Source organism: Moschus berezovskii, chromosome 14 (assembly GCF_049115385.1).
Source record: "Moschus berezovskii isolate FMDL1 chromosome 14, NW_MosBer_1.0, whole genome shotgun sequence".
Classification (NCBI taxonomy): domain Eukaryota; kingdom Metazoa; phylum Chordata; class Mammalia; order Artiodactyla; family Moschidae; genus Moschus; species Moschus berezovskii.
Window position 1 is genome coordinate 25,729,472 of NC_142473.1, and position 27,584 is coordinate 25,757,055.

Below are 27,584 nucleotides of genomic sequence, written 5' to 3' on the forward strand. Positions count from 1 at the left end.
TCTTTGCAGCCCCAATGACTGTAGCCCGCCAGGTTCCTCTGTTCGTGGGATTTCCCAGGCAAGAATATTGGAATGGGTTGCCATTTCCTTCTCCAAGGGATCTTCCCAACCCAGGGATTGAACCAGAGCCTCCTGCACTGGCTGGCGGATTCTTTACTGATAAGCAACCGGGGAAGCCCATAGAAGAGAGGTTTCCCTGACCAGGAATCGAACCTGGGCTGCAGTGGTGAGAGCACTGAATCCTACCACTAGACCACCAAGGAACGTCAGCTTGTCTTTAATATATCTATACTTTATTGAATTTTAAGGGCTTCCCTGATAGCTCAATTGGTAAAGAATCTGCCTGCAATGCAGGAGACCCTGGTTCAATTCCTGGGTTGGGGATTTGCTGGAGGAGGGATAGGCTACCCACTCCAGTATTCTTGAGCTTCCCTTGTGGCTCAGCTGGAGCCTCCTGCAATGAGAAGTTCGATCCCTAGGTTGGGAAGATCACCTGAAGAAGGGAAAGGCAACCCACTCCAGTATTCTGGCCTAGAGAATTCCATGGACTGTATAGTCCATATGGTCACAAGGAGTCTGACACAATTGAGCCACTTCCACTTATTGAATTTAAAAGTGTAATATTCATTTTATGATTATATTTTCCTCAACATTAAGATTCAAGTATCACTTATTGCTTTTAAAAAAAATAAGTGCCTTTTAAAGCAATAGTAAAGCAGTTTTTCACTTTGCTGCACACATGAAACTAACAACATTGTAAATCAACTATACTCCAATAAAAATCTTTTAAAGTAGAAATAAAAAATAAAACAAGCTGGGGAAATTTTTTAAAAATAAATAAATAAAAGCAGTTTTAAAAATAATTTATGCTTATTTTTTCCTGCATTTGTTTCGTGTGACACTTAAAACAAGAGTTATGCTCTTCAGGTAATTGCTATTGGTTTTCCATTAAAATATATATAACAAAATTAAGAAAAAATATACAACAGAATCAAGAAAATACACATTTTCCTTCTTTAAAACAGATAAATTCATATTTTACCAAAATCTACATTTAAGAAAAATTGTATTGACTCTCTTTTATGTAATGACTGATATGTTTTTCTCATTTTAGTAAGCCATTATTTTTCAAATGAAAATTATATATGCCAGAGCTGGGAACTGAGCCAGGATCAGGCAGTTTCCAGGAGGTATGAAAAGGTGCTTAGACATGCATTTTTTTTCTATAAGTCAGCATTCTTCCTCCCTCCAATTAATAATCGTCTAGCACCTTCCATCCACTCCCATTGATGACTGCCTTTAGGTCTACCTTCTAAATATCAGATTAAAGCTGGAGAAAGCCTTTTCACTGATTATTCAAGCTATCTTTTAAAGTGCATGGTAGACCATTTGAGGTCCAACATTTCTGTATCTTATTATGCTGCTGCTACTGCTGCTAAGTCACTTCAGTCATGTCCGACTCTGTGTGACCCCATAGACGGAAGCCCACCAGGCTCCCTCGTCCCTGGGATTCTCCAGGCAAGAACACTGGAGTGGGTTGCCATCTCCTTCTCCAATGTGTGAAAGTGGAAAGTGAAAAGTGAAAGTGAAAGTGAAGTCGTGTCCGACCCCCAGCGACCCCACGGACTGCAGCCCACCAGGCTCCTCCATCCATGGGATTTTCTAGGCAAGAGTACTGGAGTGGCTTGCCATTGCCTTCTCCAGTATCTTATTATAGTAGATGTAAATTTACTGTATGAAATTTGTAGAATCTACATAACAGATTTCACTTAATAGACACAAGGGATGGTAGTAAATTAATAGTTGAAGCATTTTGTTATCAAAATCAACAGGCCAAGGGGCACATACTGCCTTTTGGAATCAAGCCCAAGTGTGACACATAGTTTTACCTTAAACCAATAGTAATTTTAACCTTTCTTAATTGCATTTTGTAACAGAATAAAAATGGAACCTACTCAAGATTAAGACTATGTAGACTAAGAACTAAGATTCCCTAGTGATCCCTTTGGGTATTTAACTTGAAATTCTTGGCATAGAAATAAAAATTAAATTCTAGAGCTGCAAGAAAAAAAATTGATAATGTTCTCTAATCTCTGTAAAACCACAGAACCTTGGTTCTGCTTAGATAGTATTCTAAAATTGGAATGTAATTCTCATTGTATACTTAACGTATATCAAAAGTCCTATCATAAATATTTGCACACATGCTCAGTCTCTCAGTCATGTCTAACTCTTTGTGACCCCATGGATATAGCCCACCAGGCTCATGTCCATGGGATTATCCTAGCAAGAATACTGGAGTGGGTTGCCGTTTTCACCTCCAGGGGATCTTACTGATCCTGGGATCAAACCTGAGTCTCCTGCTTGACAGGTGGATTCTTTACCACTGAGCCAGCTGGGAAGCCCTATCATAACTATTTAATTTACATTAAATAAAATGTTAGAAAATTCATCAGTTTATAAGTACCCTACAGTTCAACTATTCTTTCCCTTGGACCACTTTTTGCAAAGTGCTACATGATCCTATAAAATAAGTAAATTAGCTTTTTACTGAAATGTAATTGTTTTACAATGTTGTGTTAACTTCTGCTGTATAATGAAGTGAATCAGCCACATTCATGCATAAATCCCCTCCCCCTTAAGCCTCCCTTCCACCCCTCCCGCCCCACCTCTCTAGGTCATCAGAGAGTGCTGAGCTGAGCTCCCTGTGCTATAGAGCAGCTTCCCACTAGCTACCTATTTTACACATGACTGTGTGTATGTCAATCCCAATCTCCCAGTTCGAGTCACTCTCTCCTTCCCCTCCTGTGTCCACATGTCCATTCTCTGTATCTGCATCTCTGTTTCTGCCTTGAAAATAGGTTCATCAGTACCATTTTTCTAAACTCCACATATATGCATATATATATATACAATATACAATATTTTTCTCTTTCTGACTTACTTCACTCTGTATGACAAACTCTAGATCCATCCACATCTCTTCAAATGATCCTATTTCACTCATTTTAGTGGCTGAATATTATTCCATTGTATATATGTACCACATCTTTATTCATTCACCTGTCATTGGACATTTAGATTGTTTCTATGCCCTGGTTATTGTAAATAGTGTTGCAATGAACATTGACCCCAATGTGTCCTTTTGAGTTATGGTTTTTTCAGAGTATATGCCCAGTGGTGGGATTGCTGGGTCATATGGTAGTTCAGTGTTTAGTTTTATGAAAAATCCCACCATTGGTGGGATTGTATGTAGCAAACAGTATGGAGTAAGACACCTTTGATCAAGCAGACCTCACTCTGGGTTAGCTCCCCTGCTGTGTATTCTCATAGCACACATTTTCCACTAGAATGTAAATTGTTCTGTGAGAGCAGACTGTATTTGTCTCCTTCACCATGGTTTATCCTAATTAATTCTTCATTTTCATAATCAAGATTGATCAAAGAAACCATTCTGTTACTGCATGTGTGTGTGTGTGTGTGTTTAAATGTACCATAGTCTCTAGTGTGTGTTTTAAGTATTAACAGTTCAGCAAAAGAAGCCTGGATGCAAACAACTGAGAATGAGTTTGAATCCTTTGCTCTGACTGTTACTAGTTACCTAATTAATTAATTACCTAATTAATTAGTTAAGTGACCCTGAGAAAAGTTGTTAATTTTTATGTTGACTGAGTTCCTTCTATCTGTTAAAAGATAGTAATACCATCTACTTCAGGATTTAGACGAGTTACATAAAGCCTGACATCCAGTAGGTGCCCAATGAAAGTTTGTTTTTATCTTTCCTGCTTCCCCTCTTTTTTAAACACATAATTGAAAAATAAAATTTTAGGAGGTACAAAATAAGCTTTAGTATTAAGCGAAATGGTTTGACCAAAGTGGTAAACCTCAAAAGATGAAGAGTAGATTATGAAAGGCATGGTCACCCAGGTATCCACATCCTAATTAAAAGACACAGTCAAGATTGACTTTCTCATACTGTTCAAGAGAGCCTCCTGTATTTCTCTTAATCCTGTCTTTATTATAACCTGCAAAAGGACAAATTACCACCAAAGATATATTTTGAAATTTCAACTATGGAGCAAACTGTGTGGGCAAAGTTAATTTAAACATCACAGATAAATATAATTAAATTTATCTTAATGCCTCTCTCTACAAATACAGATTAATAGGTAAATGTCATGATAATTCTGAAGGTCTGGATCAGTGGCTGTCAATTAGAACCCTGTCAAAAATCAAGTAAGAAAAGAATATTACTATATTCCAACTATATACACCCTTTGCAACAATTCTTGGAAACCTAGAAAGAGACTTTAGAGTAGAAGAAAAAGCCAAGGCTATTAGAAATGGTGGGTAGTACAGCAAGCAGTCCCAACTCAATCCAAGGCAAACCCAAACTATCAGCTAAATATTGACTAAAATAATTATTTGAAATGATAAATATGACCTTAATATGCATATGTACTGTACGTTTAATTGGGTTGTTTTGTTTTGTTTTTGAGTAAATAAGGTTTTTTCCCCTTGAAATAATTTGGTAAATTTTTTTTTTTTTTTGGAAATCATGCATTTCATCTACATTTTCAAATTTATTGATATAAGGATTCATAGTGGTTTTAATCATCTCTGTAATCTCTACTGTAGCTCTAATGAAACTACTTTTCATTTCTAATCATTCATATCCTTTTTTGTCAGTAATTATAACAAAGGATTATCTGCTTTAACAGTCTTTTCTGAAAACATTTGGTTTTATTATCCTCTGTACAGTATTTTTGTTTCCTATGTTATCAGTTCTTGATTTTTATTCTCCCTTCAGTTTTGAGTTAGTTCTTATTTTCATTCCAACTTCCTTCCCTTCTCACTTTGTTTCTTAATTTTCCACCATATCTCTTTTCTAATACAAGTATTTACAGTTGTAAATATTCCTCAAAGTACTATTTTAGCTGCAACTCACAAGTTATATAGGGTTTTCATTATTATTCCATTTTAAATATTTTTACATTTTTATTATTTGTCTCATGAATTATTTAAAAGTATGCCTTTTAATTTCCCAATCTATGAAGTCTTACTGTTTTTTATTTCTAACTTAGTAATATTGAGGTCAGAAACATAGTTCCTGTCTTCTCCTAAGTAAATTTAAACATGTCAAGGTCCTCAGCATGATGCCATTCAACTATCCTACCCTATGTACCTCTATTCCCCAAAACACACACCTTGACACTGTCAGTTCAGTTCAGTTCAGTTCAGTCACTCAGTCGTGTCCGACTCTCCGCGACCCCATGAATCACAGCACACCAGGCCTCCCTGTCCATCACCAACTCCTGGAGTTCACTCAAACTCGTGTCCATCGAGTCAGTGATGCCATCCAACCATCTCATTCTCTGTCGTCCCCTTCTCCTCCCGCCCCCAATCCTTCCCAGCATCAGAGTCTTTTCCAGTGAGTCAACTCGTCGCATGAGGTGGCCAAAGTATTGCAGTTTCAGCTTTAGCATCAGTCCCTCCAATGAACACCCAGGATTGATCTCCTTTAGAATAGATTGGTTGGATCTCCTTGCAATATAAGGGACTCTCAAGAGTCTTCTCCAACACCACAATTCAAAAGCATCGATTCTTCGGCGATCAACTTTCTTCACAGTCCAACTCTCACATCCATACATGACCACGGGAAAAACCATTGCCTTGACTAGACGGACCTTGGTTGGCAAAGTAATGTCTCTGCTTTTTAATATACTATCAAGGTTGGTCATAACTTTCCTTCCAAGGAGTAAGCGTCTTTTAATTTCATGGCTGCACTCAGCATCTGCAGTGATTTTGGAGCCCAAAAAAATAAAGTCTGACACTGTTTCCACTGTTTTTCCATCTATTTCCCATGAGGTGATGGGACCAGATGCCATGATCTTTGTTTTCTGAATGTTGAGCTTCAAGCCAACCTTTTCACTCTCCTCTTTCACTTTCATCAAGAGGCTTTTGAGTTCCTCTTCACTTTCTGCGTAAAGGTAGTGTCATCTGTATATCTGAGGTTATTGATATTTCTCCCAGCAATCTTGATTCCAGCTTGTGCTTCTTCCAGCCCAGCGTTCCTCATGACGTACTCTGCATATAAGTTAAATAAGCAAGGTGATAATATACAACCTTGACGTACACCTTTTCCTATTTGGAACCAGTCTGTTGTTCCATGTACAGTTCTAACTGTTGCTTCCTGACCTGCATACAGGTTTCTCAAGAGGCAGGTCAGGTGCTCTGGGATTCCCATCTTTTTCAGAATGTTCCACAGTTTATTGTCATCGACACAGTCAAAGGCTTTGGCATAGTCAATGAAGCAGAAATAGATGTTTTTCTGAAACTCTCTTGCTTTCTCCATGATCCAGCAGATGTTGGCAATTTGATCTCTGGTGCCTCTGCCTTTTCTAAAACCTGCTTGAACATCTGGGAGTTCACGGTTTACATACTGCTGAAGCCTGGCTTGGAGAATTTTGAGCATGACTTTACTAGCGTGTGAGATGAGTGCAACTGTGCGGTAGTTTGAGCATTCTTTGGCATTGCCTTTCTTTGGGATTGGAATGAAGACTGACCTCTTCCAGTCCTGTGGCCACTGCTGAGTTTTCCAAATCTGCTGGCATATTGAGTGCAGCACTTTCACAGCATCATCTTTCAAGACTTGAAATAGCTCAACTGGAATTCCATCACCTCCACTAGCTTTGTTAGTAGTGATGCTTTCTAAGGCCCACTTGACTTCACATTCCAAGATGTCTGGCTCTAGGTCAGTGATGTCAGGTCAGGGTTATTAAGCAACTTTATGCTCATTCCAGCCTCCATGTCTCCATTTATTTTTAATTGGGTGAATTGATATCCTCTTTTCATCAGTGAGCATGTTTTTTTGTATCATGATCATTAAGCTGCTTCCCTAGTTGCCTTTCTCTCTTTGATGTATTATTTTTAAATCCTTAGATTGTTTATTTTGGAGCTCCCTTAGGGTTCTTCTAAAATTTTTACAAGCAACCTAGATGTCCATCTGCAGATGAATGGATAAGAAAGCTTTGGTACATATACACAATGGAGTATTTTTCAGCCATCAAAAAGAATGCGTCTGAATCAGTTCTAATGAGGTGGATGAAATTGGAGCCTATTATACAGAGTGAAGTAAGCCAGAAAGAAAAACATCAATACAATATACTAACGCATATATATGGAATTTAGAAAGATGGTAACCTTAACCCTGTATGCTGCTGCTGCTTGAGACAGCAAAAGAGACATAGGTGTATCGAACAGTCTTTGGGACTCTGTGGGAGAGGGTGAAGGTGGGATGATTTGGGAGAATGGCATTGAAGCATGTATATTATCATATGTGAAACGAATCGCCAGTCCAGGTTCGACGCATGATACAGGATGCTCGGGGCTGGTGCACAAGGATGAACTGGAGGGAGGATATGGGGAGGAGGGAGGTGGGAGGGGGGTTCAAGAAGGGGAACACATGTACACCCGGGGTGGATTCATGTCAATGTATGGCAAAACCAACCAATATATTATTGTAAAGTAATTAGCCTCCAATAAAAAAAAAGAAATTGAGAAAAAATAAAATAAAAAGCGTGATTTCTTTTTTTTTACAATTTAAAAAAATAAAAAATAAAATTTTTACATGTTTTAAAATTTTAAACTTACGTTACGATTTTAGATTCGGCAATGGATTTGTGTGAATATAATTTTCCTCTACGTGCTTTTTTCCCACATACTTTGATGTTTGTGTCATATTGCATTGATAGTCAATGGAAAAAATGAATGTTTTTTTAAATCTGTATTTGAGTGAATATATTTCCCCCAGTGCTTCCTAAGCCTATTTTCTTCATATTTTTTCCTTTTCCGACTATCTGCTCCTTTCACCAGAGAATAGTAATATTTTGAGAACTAACTACGTAGCATATACACACTAAGTTGTTTACTCACATTCCTATTTAATCATCAGAAAAGCTCTGTCTGAGAAGCATCATAATTACCCCTATTGCAGATGAGGACACTGAAGCAGAAACCTGCAAGTAACTTTTTCACGGTCACACAGCTAAAATATAGTAAAGACAATTTGAACCTGGACCCATCTGACGATGGAGCCAAAGAGCTTAAGTACTACCCCACACTGATTTCAAGAGTTTCTGGATTCTCTAAGCAGTTGGATGGTTGCCAGGTAACTAAGCAAAGAGCATATTGAATTGGAACCAGTTCAGTTCTCTTCTAAGATATTCTTAAGATTAAATTCAGTAATTAGGCTTTTATACAATGGTAGTCAAGAGAAGATTTCTTTTGGTAATGTAGATAGGTAATCAGTGAAATAAGCACTACCATATGCTATCTTTGATGAATGTTTCAGTCAAAATGTTTAAGCATAGTACAAGGAAGAAATGCATTCTTCATATGAGAACAAGTTCTTGAGAAGAAAGGGTTTTTCTTTTAAAGTTTACTGCTTATTAAGATCTTCTTTATAACTGAAATTTAACTGAGAAGAAAGTTTATAATATACTAGAGACTTTGTAACAGAGGGATTTCTACTGCGTAAAAGACAAATAATACCTTAGATGTCCCTTCTTGTTTCTCCCTTCTTCCTTCCAACACTATTCACTAACTCACCTGAAGTTGAATCATCAGGAATCTTTCATGCCTGTACAGAGAAGGCAGTACACATCCCTCCCCTCTTTTTCCCACTTTTCACATTTTAAAAGCATTGAAAAATGTTTTTCTATAATAATAATAGCTTCCTTTTAATAAATATCCACTATATGCCATGCATTGTTAAGCAATGTTTGTATTATCTCCAATTTTCACACCTTTCCTTACAGATAAGAAATCAATACCCAGAGAAATCATTCTTTGATTTACCCAAGGTCACAAACCTCTGACCAAATGGGATAGTGATTATAGTTAGAAGGATGATTAGTTAAGATATTATTTGCCATTAATCACATAGAATTGGGATTCAAACCCAGATGTGTTTGGCAACTAATGTATGTTGCCACCCAAACTGTTTGGCTCTGAAAAGCCAAAAATAGGAACTCAACAACTTAATTCTTGAAGTGACACTAAAATTCATTAACCTTCTGCTGCTGCTGCTAAGTCACTTCAGTCGTGTCCGACTCTGTGTGACCCCATAGACGGAAGCCCACCAGGCTCCCCCGTCCCTGGGATTCTCCAGGCAAGAACACTGGAGTGGGTTGCCATTTCCTTCTCCAATGTGTGAAAGTGAAAGTGAAGTCACTCGGTCATGTCTGACTCGTAGCGACCCCACGGACTGCAGCATACCAGGCTCCTCCATCCATGGGATTTTCTAGGCAAGAGTACTGGAGTGGCCTGCCATTGCCTTCTCCGAACCTTCTACGAGATGTTAAATTTATATATTGTCAAATCCTAATTTCCTAAAATTACTTTTTATTCTGTAATTTATTTTCTCAGGAGTAGTATATAAATATAAGTAATATAACTAAACTTTAGATTATAAGAAAACATCCAGTATTAAAATATTATGAATATAAGATATAAAGTCCTGGGGATGTAATATACAACATTATGGCTGTAGTTTTAAAAAAAATACTGTATTGATACATTTGAAAGTTGCTAAGTGAGTCAATCTAAAAGTTTTCATCAAAAGGAAAAAAATGTGTAATTATATAAGGTGATGGATGGTAACTAAACTCATGTGGTAATCATATCACAATATATATGTCAAGTAATTCTGCTGTATACCTTGAACTTATACAGTGTTGTATGTCAGTTATATTGCAACAAACCTGAGAAAAAGAAAAAATATTGTAAATTTGAATTCTGACCCCCTTATGCTATCATTTTAAGAATTAATAAATGATTTAAATGCCTTGTAAAATTCCATTATGAACATAACAAAAGCACTGCGGTTAGAAATGAGAATTCTTTTGTTATGAAATTAACAAGTAAATTATTTATTCCAACTAATAAGGTAAACTGTAAGAATTTTCTCTTACCACTGAATTTATTTAGTTATTCTGGCTGAGAGTTCTTAGAGTAGTTGGAAATGTTTTTGTTCTGATGACACAGTTGCCTACCATGTGAAGTCACTCAGTCGTGTCAGACTCTTTGCGACCCCATGGACTGTAGCCTACCAGGCTCCTCTGTCCGTGGGATTCTCCAGGCAAGAGTACTGGAGTGGGTTGCCGTTTCCTTCTCCAGGAGATCTTCCCAACCCAGGGGTCGAACCAGGGTCTCCTGCATTGCAGGCAGAGGCTTTACCATCTGAGCCACCATAGTTTTGTTATTAATTCCAAGGAAATGTATCCAGGAAGCAAAAATCAAATCATATTTGAAAACTTTGTTTCTGGTGCATTATATTATATTATAAAACTGATTAGATATTAAAATCCATTATAATAAAAAAGGACATGAAATCAAAATTTAAATGAATGAATTTACCTTACAATTATTTAGAATATTCAGGAAGGCCTGGCGTGCTGTGATTCATGGGGTTGCGGAGAGTCGGACACGACTGAGCGACTGAACTGAACTGAACTGAACTAAATATTTGACCTTTTATACTAGAAGCATTATGACAATATATTAATATCTTGCCTGTGACTAACCAATATTTTCTATTACACAGAAAATAATCATATTAGTTTTGTTTATAGGGGATTTTAAGAACTAAACTTCCTACTGTTTAATTTCAATCTCTAAGACTTTTTTTTTGCTTAGACTAGTAATTGTGTATTAGACAATGTAATGGTTTCATTCATTCATATTTCATGACTCAACCAATTCAGCAGAAATTCATTGAGTATCATTGACAAGGCACTGCTAAGCTTGAAGGAAGGATAAAAGGATGAGTAAGACTTTGAAAGAGACATGGTAGCAGCTATGAGATAAAGCAGGCAAAGTAAGATCAATACTGTAATAAAAGTATAAAGTGCTATGTAATCACAGTATGGGAGCATTTAATTCCCACTGATTACATGTGTAATGGGATAGTTAGAAAAGAAAGTTAATATTGAATGTGCTCAGTCATTCAGTCATGTCCGACTCTTCAGCCCCCTGGAATGTAGCCTGCCAGGCTCCTCTGTCCATGGAATTTTCCAGGCAAGAATACTGGAGTGGGGTGCCATTTCCTACTCCAGGGGATCTTCCCAACCCAGGGATCGAACCTACATCTCTCATCTCCCCTGCACTGGCCAGTGGATTCTTTATCACTAGTGCCACCTTATACCTACATTGAAAGTATCCCAGGTCTTTTTCTATAAATGCTATTTTATTCAATACTTAGCAAATTGACAGATACTTTTAAATTATCTTAGTTTGTCAGAAACAGACTCAGATTTAGAAAATAAAACTTATGGTTATCAAAGGGGAAAGGTAGAGGGGGATAAATTGGGAGTTTGAGAATAATATATGCACACGTAAAACAGATAACTAGCAAGGGCTTCCCAGATGGCGCAGCGGTAAAGAACGTGGGAGATGTGGGTTCAGTCCCTGAATGGGGATGATCCCCTGGAGGAATGGCAACCCACTCCAGTATTCTTGCCTGGGAAATCCCATGGAGAGAGGAGCCTGGTGGGCTGCAGTCCATAGGGTCACAAAGAGTGGGACACAACTGAGCGACTAAGCATGCTAAGCATGCAAGCAAGGGAATAGACAATAGCACAGGGATAACAGATAATAGCACAGTCCTCAATATTCTGTAGTAACCTAAATGGGAAAAGAATACGAAAAAGAATAGATATGTGTATATGTGTAGCTGAAAAAATTTAGCTTAGTTTTTAAAGGACTCTGAATTTTTTTCTTTTATTATCTGTGATATATGATGCCTTTTCTTCTTTCAATATCTGTGATATATGATGCCTTAAATTCAAGTGAAAAATAGAAATCTTGTCCCTAAATAAATAAAACTAAAACTTTGTAGATTCTTAGAAAGCAAGATTAATATGACTTGAATGGAATGAAGCAGAACCAAAGCAGCAGTGTGCCCCACTGATTACTCAGGCCCAGCACCCCTCCTCCCTCCCACGTCTGCGTGGAGTGTGCCTAAACTTTGCAGCTTCTCTTGCATCTGGACTGAAGAAGCATCTTGAGGAATTACTTAGCAATACACAGCTTCTAGGGTTTTGCACACCTGTCTCCTCTGCCTAGAAGCTTTCTTCCCCATCCTGTCTGTGACATTATCTGGTGACTACGCTTTCATGTCTAATCTTGGACATCACCTCCTCTGAGTCTCAGCCATAGATACACATCCTTGTCTGAATTAAGGGTCCCTCTTCAGTTCTCTATTTGCATCCTGTTCTAACCTCATTGTAGTCTTTTTCCCTACAAGCCTGCCACCACCTGGCAGGCAGAAATGGTATTTATTTTTGCCCAGCCCCTGCTGCTGCTGCTACTGCTGCTAAGTCACTTCAGTCGTGTCCAACTCTTCTGTGACCCCATAGACGGAAGCCCACCAGGCTCCCCCGTCCCTGGGATTCTCCAGACAAGAACACTGGAGTGGGTTGCCATTTCCTTCTCCAATGTGTGAAAGTGAAAAGTGAAAGTGAAGTCGCTCAGTCGTGTCCGACCCTTAGCGACCCCAAGGACTGCAGCCTACCAGGCTCCTCTATTCATGGGATTTTCCAGGCAAGAGTACTGGAGTGGCTTGCCATTGCCTTCTCCGTGCCCAGCCCCTAGCACAGTAATATTATATCATAGGTGCTTATTATAGACTGAAGTGTTATTGCTGTTCAATTGCTAAATGTGTCCAACTCTTTGTGACCAATTCTTAGCAACGGATTGAAGTGTGACCCACTGAAACAAGAGATATGTGGAAGTCCTAATCCCCAGTACCATCAAAATGTGACCTTATTTGGAAATAGAATCAGGGAGAAAAAGCAATGTGACAACCAAAGCAGAGATTGGAGTTACACAGCTGCAAGCCAAGGAATGCCACAGATTTCCAGCAAATGATCAGAAGCTAGGGAGAGGCAAAGAAGGGTTCCCCTACAGGTTTCAGAGGGATCATGGCCCTGCTACAGTTTGATTTTGGACTTCTAGCCTTCAGAACTGTGTGACAATAAATATCTGTTGTTTTAAGCCACCTGATTTTTGATACTTTGTTACTGAGTTCCTAAGAAAGTAGTGCAACACCTTTGAATGGATGACCTAGAACTTTTACCTGGCTGTGACAAATCTATGTCTATTCTCAGTTTTATTTTCCTTCTAGCTTTGATCTAAGCTTTTTTCACTGTGCTTGGCCATTTGAAGCAATGAGTTTCATTTGTCAGAGTCTCAGGTTTCTTCTCTGGTTCTCAAGTACTCCAGATGCGATTTCTGCCTGGCCAGCTCCAACGCTGAACATATGTGGATTCTCTGGGGAGGGGGGGAATGTGTACCTGTATTTGCCTCTTTGAATACAGTCTGAAAAAAAGTGAAGTGAAAGTGCTAGTCACTCAGTTATGTCTTTGTGACCCTATGAACTATAGCCCATCAGACTCTTCTGTCCATGGGATTTCCTAGGCAAGAATACTAGAATGGGTTGCCATTTCCTTCTCCAGGGCATCTTCCCAACCCAGGAATTAAACCTGGGTCTCCTGCATGGCAGTGGATTATTTACCGCCTGAGCCACCAGGGAAGCACTATATACAGTCTATATCTTGGTAAATCTTTGTGCCTGCACTAATTTTTGTTTGTTTGTTTTACTTTTAAGAAAACTTACCTGAGCATATGCATGTCTCAATATCTAAGACAGAGGAGTGATGGGGTATGAGGCTCTGTTCTGTATACAAGCTGCTCAAGAAAGCCTTCATGCCATTGCAACACATGCTGGCATGATGTTTGAGCTGGCTGGTGTGTCTTGCTACCTTTTAATGGCAATTTAGTGTAACGACCAATACCTTGGGTTTTGTTGTCAAGTAGAGCAGGTATCAAATACAATCCTGCCACTTTAAAGCTTAGGTAAATTATTTAACCTCAGTACTTTTCACATTCCTCATATGTAAAATGGATGACAGTGGTGTCAAACTTCTAACTTATTATAAGAAAATAATGATATAATACATATATCAAGCTTTTAGCATGGTTCATGTAATAAAATCAGTGAAAGCTATTGTTACATGGGCAAGAAAAATTCCCTCCATTTGCGATCGAAATCAAATTTATTTTGTAAAGCAGCACCTCTGGAATAAAACTGAATTGTGTAGATGAAAAGTATAAATCTATTATGGAAAACAACTGTTTATTTCTGCCCCAAAATACAAGAAGGAAAATGGAAAAACATCCATCCCTCCTCCCATGGACACAAAGCTTTATTATTAAGTCAAAAAACTCACCCACTTCTTTTTCTCTCTTTAAACAGGCTAAAAAGAGAGAAGAAATTATCCAACTCTTCAGAAAACAAAGAGAAGAAAGGATCTTGGTGAGAGTGATAGTGAGGCATTCAGATAAATCTTTGAGGGGGTGGCAAATTCTGAGAGGTTTTATAGCTTTATCCTTTAAATCTTGATGCCCATGGTCCAGAGTCTTCTATATGCTGGAAGTGGGGCAGGGCATAGACATCAGATAATTTGAGAATCCTTGATAAACCAAAGATATCTCCAGAGTGAGCAACTCTGTTGGCACGGAAATGGTCCTGTTGTCACTGGGCTTATTGTCACTGGGTTTATTGTCACCTGTTATAAAGCTGTCAGATATTGGCATGGGCTACTTCATTGCTAGTACATACAAACAAGTTCCATTCTGAGAGCACATTTGTAAGTCCAGTTTGTTTGTAAGTCCAACAAAGTTAGCCTAGGTACCCAATTAACACAATTGGCTATATGGTACAGTACTATAATGGGTTAATAAAACTTTTCACACAAATAGCACATTAAAAAAATAAAAATTAAGCATTTTTAATCCTACAGTACAGTTACCTTGAAAAGCACAGTAGTATAGTACAACAGCTGGCCTGCAGGGGCTGGAGTCGCTGACTGGAGGAGGAAGAGGAGGTGGGAGATGGTAGAGCTGAAGCATCATCGTCAGCAGCAGGAGACGGAGGGCGAGCTGCAGTGTCACTCACACCTTTTGACTGAACGTGCAAACACACATTTGTATCTTTGAAAGTTTGCAACTTGAAGGTTCACATGTAGGGGACTTACTGTATTTGTTTTATAATGACTGATCTGGCTTAGATCATACAGAAACAAGTGCTAAATAAATAATATAAACAAACAATAAAAGCAATGGCATCCCGTAGTCTTATGGATGTACAAACACACTCTCCTGAATGAACCCCAAATGCCTTAATCTGGACCATTTCTAACGCCACAGTCTCCAGATTTAGGAAGATAGTGATTATAAGTTCTGTGATAATTTTACTTCATACTTTTCCCAAGTAAATTTCAGTCATTGCAAGAAGTAAAAATTTTCCTTTTTGATGTTTGTTTTGTTTTAGAAAGAACTGATTTCCCTTCCGCATAAACCAAAAGGCAAAGTGCACAAAGCAAAGTAAGTTTACCTCTGTCAAAAGTGGTCTGACCTTTCTGTTGTTGTTGCTGTTCAGTTGCTAAGTTGTGTCTGACTCTTTGTGACCCTATGAATTGCAGCACACCAGGCTTCTCTGTCCATCACTGCTTCCCTGAGTTTGCTCAAACTTATGTCCATTGAGTCAGTGATACCACCCAACCATCACATCCTCTGTCGTCCCCTTCTCCCCTCTCCTTCAATTTTCCCCAGCATCAGGGTCTTTTCCAATAAGTCAGTTCTTTGCATCAGGTAGCCAAAGTATTGGGGCTTCAGTTTCAGCATCTGTCTGTCTAATAAATATTCAGGGTTGGTTTCTTTTAGGATTGACTGGTTTGATCTCCTTGCTGTTCAAGGGACTGTCAAGAGCCTTCTCCAGCACCACAGCTGGAAAGCATCAGTTCTTCAGCACTCAGTCTTCTATATGGTCCAGCTCTCACGTGACTGCTGGATAACCATAGCTTTGAGTATACGGATCTTTGTCGGCAAAGTAATGTCTCTGCTCTTTTAAACACTGTCTAGGTTTGACATAGCTTTTCTTCCAAGGAACAAGCGTCTTTTAATTTCGTGGCTGCAGTCACTGTCCACATTGATTTTGGAGCCCAAGAAAATGAAATCTGACACTGTTTCCACATTTTCCCCATCTATTTGCCATGAAGTGATAGGACTGGATGCCATGACCTTAGTTTTTTGAATGCTGAGTTTTAAGCCAGCTTTTTCATTCTCCTCTTTCACCTTTGTCAAAGGCTCTTCAGTTCCTCTTTACTTTCTGCCATTAAAGTGGTATCATCTGCATATCTGAGGTTGTTGATATTTCTCCCAGCAATATTGATTTCAGCTTGTAATTCATCTAACCCGGCATTTTGCATGGTGTACTCTGCTTGGAAATTAAATAAGCAGGGTTACAATATACAGCCTTGATGTACTCCTGTCCCAGTCTTGAACCAGTCCATTGTTCCATGTCTGGTTCTAATTGTTGCTTCTTGTCCTGCATACAGGTTTCTCGGGAGGCAGGTAAGGTGGTCTGGTATTCCTTTCTCTTTAAGAATATTCCAGTTTGTGTCATCCTCACAGTCAAAGACTTTAGCATTGTCAAGGAAGCAGAAGTAGATTTTTTTTTTAATTCCCTTGCTTTTTCTATGATCCAGCATTTGTTAGTAATTTGATCTCTGGTTCCTCTGCCTTTTCTAAATCCAGCTTGTATATCTAGAAGTTCCTGGTTCATGAACTGCTAAAGCCTAGCTTGAAGGATTTTGAGCAAAATCTTGCTGGCATATGAAATGAGTGCAACTGAATAGTAATTTGAACATTCTTTGGCAATTGCTCTTCCTTGAGATTAGAATGAAAAGTGACCTTTTCCAGTCCTGTGGCCACTGCTGAGTTTTCCAAATTTGTTGGCATAATGAGTGCAGCATTTTAACAGCATCATCTTCTAAGATTTGAAATAGCTCAACTGAAATTCCATCACCTTTCTGGTTTCCCTATAAAGAAGTGCTTCTTTTTTTCCTTACTCAATTTTCTCCCTAACTTCAAATCTTCTTTAAAATAAACCCACCCACTGTTTTAGAGATTTCTTGCTTTGAGAAAACTTTCTTCTTCTCATCTACATAGAAGTGTGTGTCCGCTTATCTGTCTGTGCAATACAAAAGCATAAGTTGATGCAAACAGGAGAACAGATCAGCCTTGAGCCTCTGTACACATTCCATTCCCCTCCTTTCTCACCCCAGGGAATCGTATCCACCTGCCGTCACACCCTCTCAGCTCCCCTCTCTCCCACCAACACTGAGCCCTCTCATTTTTGGCAAAACAGCATGTCCTCTAGATTTCCAACTCTGATACTACCGAAGGCATACCTAAGATTGCTAAATCTTAATCCATGTAGCAAGGGCTAGCCTCACAGTTCAGGGTTAATCGCCTTATTCCCAGAATACTGCTAGAGCAGCACCAGGCACAGGGTCCAGAAGAGTATAAAGGAAACTGGCTATCACCTGTTAATGACTAAAGAATCCCTAATAAAAAATGTCTCCATCTTTGTATTATGACTGAAACCCAATGTGTCTAACTCAACATTAACTTGACAGATGTTTATTTGCATACTACATTCATGGATTAACAAGAAGTAATAGAATTTTAATTTTTATCTTATTGGTACTGAGGCCAACTTCCGTTAATGTTATCAGATGTTATTAAAGAAAACATGAATATGTCTACACTGATTTTTTTAAAAGTTCTGAAAAAAAAATTGGAAAAGTCACTTAATGACCTAATATTGTCTACACAATGTTTAGCAACTTAATTTCTTGCTTTTCAGTCAGATGATCTGATTTAATTTATAAGGGTGGAGCAAAATTAGTTCAGTGAAAATTTCATTTACCTGATTCAAATAATAAAGATTGCTACTTGAATTGAATCAGCAGATCTGTCTGGGTACCGCAGAGAAAGTAAAAGTGTTAGTTGCTCAGTCGTATCTGACTCTCTGTGACCCCATGGACTATAGCCCGCCAGGCTCCTCTGCCCATGGGATTCGCCAGGCAAGAATCCTGGATTGGATAACCATTCCCTTCTCCAGGGGACCTTCCCAACCCAGGGAGGGAACTCAGGTCTCCTGCATTGCGGGCAGATTCTTTGCCGTCTGAGCCACCAGGCAAGCCCCGGGTACCTTAGATTTCTGTGCATATTTTCATAGGGATGATCAGAACAGTCCTGTTACTACACATGTGGATTCACCTAAGAGTAAAACATTATTCCACAACTTGGACGAATAATTCCCTTAATGATATAAGTGCTTACCTAATTCCTTCTGTATACCTCCTCTGTTCTAAAGCCTTGAATTTCATGCTGTTTCACTGCGACATCTTCCTCTGAGCTTCTTACAGTTACTGTCTGCACCGTTCTTTTGGCAATTAGTCATGCACTACTTTGTGCCCATATTTTGTAATTATTCAACTCTTCTCTTCTATGTTATTTAGCTTTTCACCTATTTTTTACTTGTCTGTGACTGTATTATATGCTCGAAAAGAAATTGGGTTTGGCACAAAATGCCTAACACAGTGCCTCCCTGTAGGAATTCAGAAAATATTTGTAAAAAACTAAAAAATATTTTGGCCACACCACATGGCTTTTGGGATCACCAGGGATTGAACCCAGACCCAGGCAGTGAAAAAATGCCAAGTCCTAACCACTGGACCACCGGGGAATTCCACATAACAAAATGTTTTAGCTAAAAAAATGTCATGTTGTTCAGCATTAGCTAATTTAGAAAGTAATATTTCTATACTGTACGTTAGTTTGTGAACAACTTTTAAATTTGTGAAATATCTTAAGATTTTGTTTTAACTTATTTTAAAGTTTAATTTTATTTTAATCCTACCCCCTTTCCTCTCCCTCCATCCTTTCTTGTCAACCCCAAACTTCCCTACATAAACAGATCTGCCTTGACCATCACTCCTTCACCAGATCTTAGAATACTCCAGGTCCCATGCTGTCAGAAAGAAAGAACTGAAAAAGTGTGTACACAGTAAGGTTTTAGTGGCATTATGTTTTTTAATCCACCCAGGAATATTTGCATTTTGAAAGAGGGTTGACTAGAAGGAATACTGGGTAATCCAAAGAAATCAGTCACCAGTGATGAAATCTCAGAAGTTTGATTCTTAGGTGAGCACATTATATTTACCTTTAGGAGGTCCACTCCCAAACCTTTCAAGTCACTTCACAGTGGAACGACTGTTCCTCCCACACAGAAATTTATACTTGGTTGCAAAATCTAACCCATAGTTAGAATCCAACATAGTAAATTTTTATCGGAGAAACTTTCAAAAGTTGTTTTTATGCCACACTGTGTTTACAACTATAGAGTTCTGTACAGAGTTCTGAACTGATTCGTGTTACTGCCAACAGGAAAGTGATTTCAGAGTCAGATAAAGAAGACCAGGAAGAAGTCAAAGTCTTGGACTAATTTGATTGACACCTGGGAGAGGATGGCTCACTTTGACCTTCACTTTTGAAACAACTGGCTGTTACATCAGGATCACTGGAATCAATTAAATTAGACTGATAAATAAAAGTTAAATATGCAGCACTTCTAGGAATACCAGCTATTGAATACTTGTGTCTGTTTTACTTATTAAAAACGACTGCATTTGATACCACATAGTTATCATCTCTCTCATTTTATATATTCTCAAGCTCCAACTTATCTTGCTTTCATTTGAAGGGTATTTCCAGAACTTCTATATTTGATCTACATTATGAGTATCAGATAAACAAGAAACAGGGACTTTATGTGCCTCAACTTATAGACCACCATAAAAACAAGGGCTTCCCAGGTGGTGCTAGTGGTAAAGAATCCACCTGCCAGTGCAGCAGATGTAGGTTCGATCTCTGGGTCAGGAAGATCTCCTGGAGGAGGAAATGGCAACCTGCTCCAGTATTCTTGCCTGGGAAATCCCATGGGCAGAGAAGCCTGGCGGGCTACAGCCCATGAGGTTGCAAAGAGTCAGACATGACTGAGCGACCACACAAAAGCACTACATATTCAACAAAAGTGAAAACAATAAGGATATGGAGATGAAAGATCAGTCCTGAAAACTTTAAAGTCTTCTTGCTATTAAAAAAAAATCCGTTATCCAACATTTGGTTTATTCAGCTTCTGGGACATGTCTGAAGTCAGATGTGAATTACTTCCAGTTTTGTGAATAACTGGCTCAATGTCCCCATGTCTTATATACATGTCCATAATCCCAGTGCTAACCTACCTCACTTACAAAGGGGGGATACCCTGGAAAAGAGAAAGTTAAGATCTTGTCCCTTCTGCATTGCCCAACTGGCAGGCCTACTCAGGACTGTACATGAGATTCCAGAGCTCGCAGCTCTATTTAGAAGCACCATGCACTTTGCTCCTAGCCTCCACCTGCAACTCCTGAACATAAACTTCGCACAGTACAGCTTCCATCCACAGTGCCAGCAGCAGAGCGGGTGACCCACTGGTCAGAACTTAATCATTAAGGGCACATCAAACTGCAAGGGAGGCTGGGAAACAGTCTTTAATGGGGGTGGATGAGAGGATATCTGCCTAGTTGGAATTCAAGGACTCTATCACTAAAAGAAGTGGATATTAGCATTTCTGCAGTGACACTATTTGGGGGAAAACGTTTTGAACAAAAGAAAGGTAATCAGACCTAGAGAAGGGAAATTTAGAAAGTTACAAGTTGGCAATCTCATCTCAGCATTATCAAGATTAAAAATTACCCTGTCAGGATGATGTGTTTGTCTGCCAGGCAGCTCTCATCGCAAAGATGGACATAGCTGGATATCAAAGCCTAAATTTCAAATCATATAGCTGATTCTCTTTGTTCTGATGCCACGCTCACTGAGAAATCTTTTCCCCCCCAGAGGGCGAGCATGTGCTCAAAAGACCATGGCAAACTTTGGTTTACCTGATGATTATGTTTCTCCATGGGTGAATATATTAGTCTCTTAGATTGGGCTTGAGTTTGTCAAACTAAGGATTGGAGCCGGGACCAAGACAATTTTGCCAAGAAAAATTCCATTTTATGAGCTTTTTCAGCAACCAGCAGCATCGCTCAGTATTACCAGGTGTAATGGTCAGGTATTGCTGCAACAGCATTGCATAACAAAGTGATCTAAAACATTTATTATTGCTTATATATCTGGAGGTCTGCTGAGGATTTGAATGTCTAAGTCTGGCCAGATAGCTCAGCTTCTGGCTGCAGGGCTGCTGTGCTTCTCACTATATGTCTGTTGATTGACAGAGGCTGCTCCGCCCCAGATGTCTTCTCTGGGATCTACCTGGACAAGTGGGATATCTGAGCTCTCAGAGGGTGGCAGAGAAGCAAGAGAACAAACAAAACCATGTGAGGCTTTTTCCAGTCTAAGCTCATTCTGTTGGTCAAACACAAGGACAAGGGATGGGGGCAATGTACTCTGCTCCTTTAGTAAGAAGAACTGCAAATTCACCTAGTTAAAGGGTGTGGATATAGGGAGGGGTGAAGAATTGGGGTCACTATTGTAATCTACATTAGATTGACTGCATACCTCAACAATGTCCGTCTGGACCAAGGGCCAGGGTATCCAAGGGAGAACTCAGGACACAATTTAATTATTTGGGCCAAGGTTAAACAGCGTCTCTAAGCTGTAATACGTGCTGTAAGATTGGAAATAAATCCTTTGTAATTGCCATTAAGTGTCCAGCTATCTGCACACTTACATACCCAGTTGCCTTATCAAAACTTCACAAGTTAAAGTGATTTTTATTACCAAGAGTTAAATGTAGGCAAAGAAACTTGTTGGAGTCCACAGAGACATTAAGTGAAAAAAAGCAGAACCAGAAACAATTTCAAATGTTGACTGGCCAAATCAAGTGCTTCTACTCACCATATCAACCCACTCTTTGGATGTTTTGATAATCAGGAATTTCTAGAAAGCATGTGTGTTGGACATGAAATATTCTAATTCAGGCATAAGGACAGGCTGTAAATGAACTTGCCTTAAAGATCAGCCCTCCTCCTGCCAATGCTGCCCTTTCTGCAGTAGCAGAGCTTCCCAAAAGGTCAGCTGATACTGAAAACAGATGCCCCAGCCTGTGATCAATCTGGCCTGTTTGTCTCAAACTGAGTTGGCTCCATCTGAGACCAAAACTCAGAAGTCAGTGGACCAGACAGGGCGGGGATGGGGGAGGGGAGTATGCAAATCAGACCCACCTTTCAGCACTTAGCACTTTAGTTTTTGGACAGGGGTCTTACTTTTATTATTTGAATATATTTGAAGACATTTTGTTTACAACAAGGTGCAAATGTAAAACAGGACTATTGTGAGAGTTTGGAAGAAGGAGCACACACTGAGGCTGGGTTCCTGAGGAAAGTTTTACCACAGGAAACGAGGGTCACTCTTTCCTGGGGGGACGGGGAGAAGGTCACCTCCTTTCTACCACGAGACCGAACCATCACCCACACCCATGTCCTCTGCAAAAAGCGGTATTATTTCCTCGCTGGTCTCAAGGACGCTCTGGGAGAGCCACTCTTCTCTCAGCCACAGCTCCAACTTAGCCTCCGCTGGACGGTATCCACGCTGCAGCATAACTTGCCTGGCCAGTGGGCACCCCGCCTAGGTGCGCGTCTATTCTCTCCGTCCACAGCTCCTTTCTTAGACGTAGCCCCGAAGGCCTGGACAGCAGCCTCCTGAGTCCCGCCAGGTCTCGGAGTTTGCTTCTCCCGCTGGCCCAAAGGCGGAGCCGAGGACGCTGGGAGGAGGAGTTGGGGCGAGACCCGGTCGGATTTTAGCCAGTGCTGTCTTCACCGGATTTCGGAGAAGCCAGACCCGGATTTTCCTCGGCTCTGCGCCCCGGGCAATCGCAGGATGTCCCTGGGAAGCTCCGAGCGGGGCGGGCCGGGTGTCTGGCGCCGAGCGCGCTGGAGGAGGCTCTAGGGGGCGGGCCGCCGGCGCGGCTGCCCCCTCCGCAGTGACGTCCCCGGGGGCGGAGGGGCGACAGGCTGGATCCTCGCCCTCCCCGCCTCCTCCCGGTGCCGGGTCCGTCGGTGCTGGGGAGATGCTGCAGCCGCCCGCGGTTGGCGTTGCGGAGCGCGCCGCTGCGGGTCGGCCCGCTCCACCGCCGTAGCGCCCCGGGGTCGGGAGGCGCCCCCGAGCCGGGCCATGCCGCGGGGAGCGGCGCCGCTGGCCGTGCTGCTGGCCGCGCTGCTGGCGGGGCTCCGGGGAGCGACAGGTCGCCTGCTCAGCGGTGAGTGCGCGCGCTGGGGCGGGGGCTGGTTCCCAGGCGCGCTCGGCTGCGGCACCCTCGGCACCCCGGCTGCGGCTGACCGTCTTCAGGGCCACGGCGCCTCTTCTCTGGCCCTCCGAGGAGAGGGTGGAGGGGTGGCGCCCCCGCCCCACCAGTGGACTCAGCCCCACCGGCTCCCGCTGCTTCTAGAGGAGCAATCGCCGGGCGGCTGAGCCCAGCGCCGGTTCCCTGCGTGTCCTGGACAGCTCGACGTCCACTCCCCGCCCAGGGTTACCAGATACCGGGAGATGGAGGCTAGATGGGACAGTGAGCAAACTGCTCCAGGAGGGGCCCCTCGGTGGGCTCCACTGAGCGAGTCTCAGTAGTCCCCGGGACCCCCACACAGGGCTTGTCCTGCCCACCGAGGAGGTCTCCTGTCCCCGGGTACGGGGGTGGGGTGGGGGGCGAGGAGTGTACAGTAGCGATTCTAGCTCAGCTGTGCCGTGGGAACCCAGCCTGTTACTCCTGGTCTCTTTTGATGGGGGGTAGGGAGGGCGGCAGGATCCCGCGCCTGGAAAGAGAGCGCTTAGAAAAGCAGCCTACTTAGCGCGGGACAAGCCCCGCCTTACTGGGGGGAATGACTCTCGGCTTCCTTCCTCCTGTCGTGTGCCTGCAGCCGCGGACTTGGACTTCAGAGGAGGTACAGTGCTCTGGCTTCTTGCCTCTTGCATTAGTTTCGCATGTCCCTTCTCGGGTTTCCTTCGTGGCCTTTGCAGGCAACAGATGGGCCACGAGGGATGGAGGAGAAAGAAAACCTCCGCTCAGTTATCTATCCTTCCGAAGTTGATTGAGAGACTCAAGTTGGTTTCAGGATGGGGTGGGGTGCCGAGCGGCAAAATGGGAGGGTAACCGAATTCAGCTGTTTGGGTGACCGCGTCCCCGGGCTCTGTCCTCCACGAAGAGGAACAGAAGTCCCTCCCGCCCTTCCCTTTCCTGCAAGTGAGAGACGAGAGACACTTCCTGAAAGCAAGGGGACCAGATGAGCCCTGGGCCTTCTTCCAACTCTGGGTCACTCTGGCACTCACTAGCTGACTGGGGATGTGTGGCCAGGCTGGGCCATACAGGAAACTCGTTTAGGGTGTTACGATGATCACCTTGATGATCCAACGATGGAAAAATGGAGGCTGCCAGTAAATTCACCTCCAGATTTGGGGTTCCTGGGACTCATTTGTTTTTCCTCTGCTTCCTCATCTGGAGCCACCTTTAAGGACCCCTAGAAGCTGAGCTGGCCCAGCCTTCCCCAGGTCTCCAGAATACCTCCTCAGTGAGAATGCTCCTCTTAGGAGGCCTCCTAATTTTCTGATGGAGCAGTCCTGCTAGAGTTTCTCTATTTAGCAACAGGAGAAAAATGGCAGAGAAAGGGAGAAGATGCAAAGTGAAAAACCAACGTTTTTCATTTAGGAATTTATTTACAAAAGCAATGAAAGAAGAAATTGAAAATAAGAATTCACAGAGCTTTCTGGATTATCTGTATGTATTGTGTCCCATTTAAGCACTGAAAATGCAGTTCACTGTCTGCAGCCTTTTGCCCTGTACTCTGGGCAGTTTGGAGACTAACGAATGCTATCTGGCTCCCTGCACAGTTGCAAAACAAGTTAGGAAAATGAAAACATTCTATGAGAGCTGGAAAGAGTTTTCCAAACACAAATCCTCAACTCCTCGCTCTGTGGCAGCAATTAACATCAAGAGCCCAAGAACTGGCTCTCCATTGCAAGGGATTCTCCTTGTTGAAATCTGGTTTTCACTGTACAGCTGGATCCAGAAACATATACTGTGTCTTCCTGTGGGCTCGGAAGCATATGTGTTTCTGTATTCCCAGCACCTAGCACAGCACCAGGCACCAGTACACTAAGTACATACTGACTGGACAAAGGAGCGATGAGGCTAATGTTTTGGGTGCAGAATTGCAATCATGAAATTAAAAGACTCTTGCTCCTTGGAAGAAAAGTTATGACAAACGTAGACAGTGTATTAAAAAACAGAGACATCACTTTGCCAACAAAGGTCCATATAGTCAAAGCTATGGTTTTTCCAGTAGTCATGTACAGGTGTGAGAGTTGGACCATAAGGAAGGCTGACCACTGAAGGATTGATGCTTTTGAATTGTGGTGTTGGAGAAGACTCTAGAGAGTCACTTGGACTGCAAGGAGATCAAACCAGTTCATCCTAAAGGAAATCAACCCTGAACATTCATTGGAAGGACTGATGCTGAAGCTGAATCTTCAGTGCTTTTGCCACCTGATGCGACGAGCTGACTCATTGGAAAAGACTGATGCTGGGAAAAATTGAGGGAAGGAGAAGGAGATGACAGAGAATGAGATGGTTGGATGGCATCATCAGCTCGATGGACTTGAGTTTGAGCAATTCATGCTTCAGGAGATGGTGATGAACAAAGAAGCCTGGCGTGCTGCAGTCCATGGGGTTGCAAAGAGTTGAACCTGAGTTAGTGACTGAACAGAACAGATCAAAAATGGCTTCAGGAGCCCAGACACGAGCTAGGGTGGTGTGTACTGATGAAGGATTTGTAATCTGTCCTCAGTCGAGTCCCATCCATTTGTCTTCATCTTCGGCCTTCAGGTGTCAGATGAGACAGATTACATGGGCTCCTGGTGCAACCTGAGCTTTCGTTGGCATGGGGGCTCGAACACATGTCTCTTGTGTCTCCTGCATTGGCAGGTGAGTTCTTTATGACTAGCACCACCTGGGAAGCCCTATGTGACCTTAGCCAAGCAAATTTCTCTGAGCCTCAGTTTTCTCATCTGTAAAATGAGGCATAAACAATGTCTACAGCAGAGGTTTACTCTGAGTGTTCAGTGAGATAAGGTATGTATGTAAATGTAAAAGCCCTTAGTGTAATGCATGGCACATAGTAAGAGTTCACTAAACCTTAGCTGTTGTCTTTAAGTAAGACCAGTAGCAGAAATCCCCTTGGATCTGATGCTCATAGCTTCTGCTTATACCACAGACTGGGTGAATTCTCAGTCCTGTTACCTAGGCAGAGGGTTCCAAGGTTGAGAAGCCCACACCAGACTTCAGAATGCCTCTTTTACCTGAAGGGAACCCCAACCAGAGATAACTCACTTTAAACCACACTATCTCCTGAGACTCCCAAATGGCATGAAAGTGTTGTTTGTGCGCCTTTAAGTGAAACAATAAATCTTCATCCACCGCTCTTTTAAAGATTAATTTTAAATGTCTGCTTTTCAATCATCTGTAATGGAATAAACAAAGCATGGAGGTCCTACACAATTTAGGCATCAGAGTCTAAATCACTACATCTCCACACTGGAAGGGGTATTAATTTGCTCTGAAAGCCTAAATGACACTAAAACAGTCTACTGATGAGTAATCAGAATTCCTGCCCAGCTTCATTGAGATGTCTCCAAGTGTCCCTGCTCTGCTATATTTTAAGTGTTAGTCGCTCAGTCGGGTCCGACTCTTTGCGACCACATGGACTGGAGCCCGCCAGGCTCCTCTGTCTGTGGAATTCTCCCAGCAAGAATACTGGAGTGGGTAGCCATTTCCTTCTCTAGGTCATCTTCCCTGTCCAGGAATCGAACCCAGGTCTCCTGCATTGCAGACAGATTCTTTACCATCTGAGCATATGCTGTTGCTGCTGCTAAGTTGCTTCAGTCGTGTCCGACTCTGTGCAACCCCATAGACCACCAGGCTCCGCCATCCCTGGGATTCTCCAGGCAAGAGTACTGGAGTGGGTTGCCATTGCCTTCTCCGGAGCATGTGCTGGGGGGCACTAAAACAGGTAGGCTTCTTTTCTTCTCCAGGTCAGCCAGTCTGCCGGTTAGGAACCCAGAAGCCTTGTTATGAAGTCATTTACTTCCGTGACGCTTCTCAAAGACTGAACTTTGAGGAAGCCAGAGCAGCCTGCAGGAGGAACGGGGGCCAGCTAGTCAGCATTGAGTCTGAAGATGAACAGAGACTGATAGAAAAGTTCATTGAAAACCTCCTGGCTTCTGATGGCGATTTCTGGATTGGGCTCAGGAGGCATGAGGACAAACAAAGCAATGGCACAGCCTGCCAGGACCTTTATGCCTGGATCGATGGAAGCACAGCAGCATTTAGGTAAGTGTGCGGAACTCACAGCAGCTAACTCACCTGACACAGCTCAAGAAAGAGGCAGGCTAGATCCCTGGTGCCAGTCAGGAAGAGAAGCCCAGCTGGGCAGAGCCCCAAGGGGATAGCAGCACTGGCACAGCTATGGACAGAAGCAGTGTGGCAAGGGTGATAAATCAGCCTTAACTTGGGCCCAGCTCATGTCCAGAGAGCTCTGCCCAGGAGGGTGGCCCAGACGCACTGCTTCAATAGCACACAA

The 27,584-nt window shown here is 41.8% G+C and overlaps 2 protein-coding genes and 1 non-coding gene across 7 annotated transcripts in view; 2 read left to right on the forward strand and 1 right to left on the reverse strand.

Annotated features, from left to right (window-relative positions):
• Window positions 1-19,727, forward strand: part of HOATZ (HOATZ cilia and flagella associated protein) — a 42,759-nt gene extending 23,032 nt beyond the window's left edge. Inside the window, exons 5-7 of the mRNA XM_055422996.2 lie at window positions 14,318-14,377; window positions 15,395-15,447; window positions 19,360-19,727. Coding sequence (XP_055278971.2) covers window positions 14,318-14,377; window positions 15,395-15,447; window positions 19,360-19,417 — 171 coding nt within the window. The 3' untranslated portion in view covers window positions 19,418-19,727. The remainder of the gene's footprint in view (window positions 1-14,317; window positions 14,378-15,394; window positions 15,448-19,359) is intronic.
• Window positions 193-263, reverse strand: TRNAD-AUC (transfer RNA aspartic acid (anticodon AUC)). Its single transcript has one exon. It is a non-coding gene; the product is annotated as a tRNA-Glu (tRNA).
• A 3,078-nt stretch (window positions 19,728-22,805) lies between the features above and the next one.
• Window positions 22,806-27,584, forward strand: part of LAYN (layilin) — a 44,603-nt gene continuing 39,824 nt past the window's right edge. The window contains exons 1-2 of one of the 5 annotated variants that reach the window (XM_055422999.2): window positions 22,806-23,215; window positions 27,037-27,334. In XM_055422999.2, the coding sequence (XP_055278974.2) occupies window positions 23,131-23,215; window positions 27,037-27,334 (383 nt within the window). In that variant the 5' untranslated portion in view covers window positions 22,806-23,130. The remainder of the gene's footprint in view (window positions 23,216-27,036; window positions 27,335-27,584) is intronic. The other 4 variants (XM_088842922.1, XM_055423002.2, XM_055423001.2 and 1 more) reach the window with 4 other exon arrangements.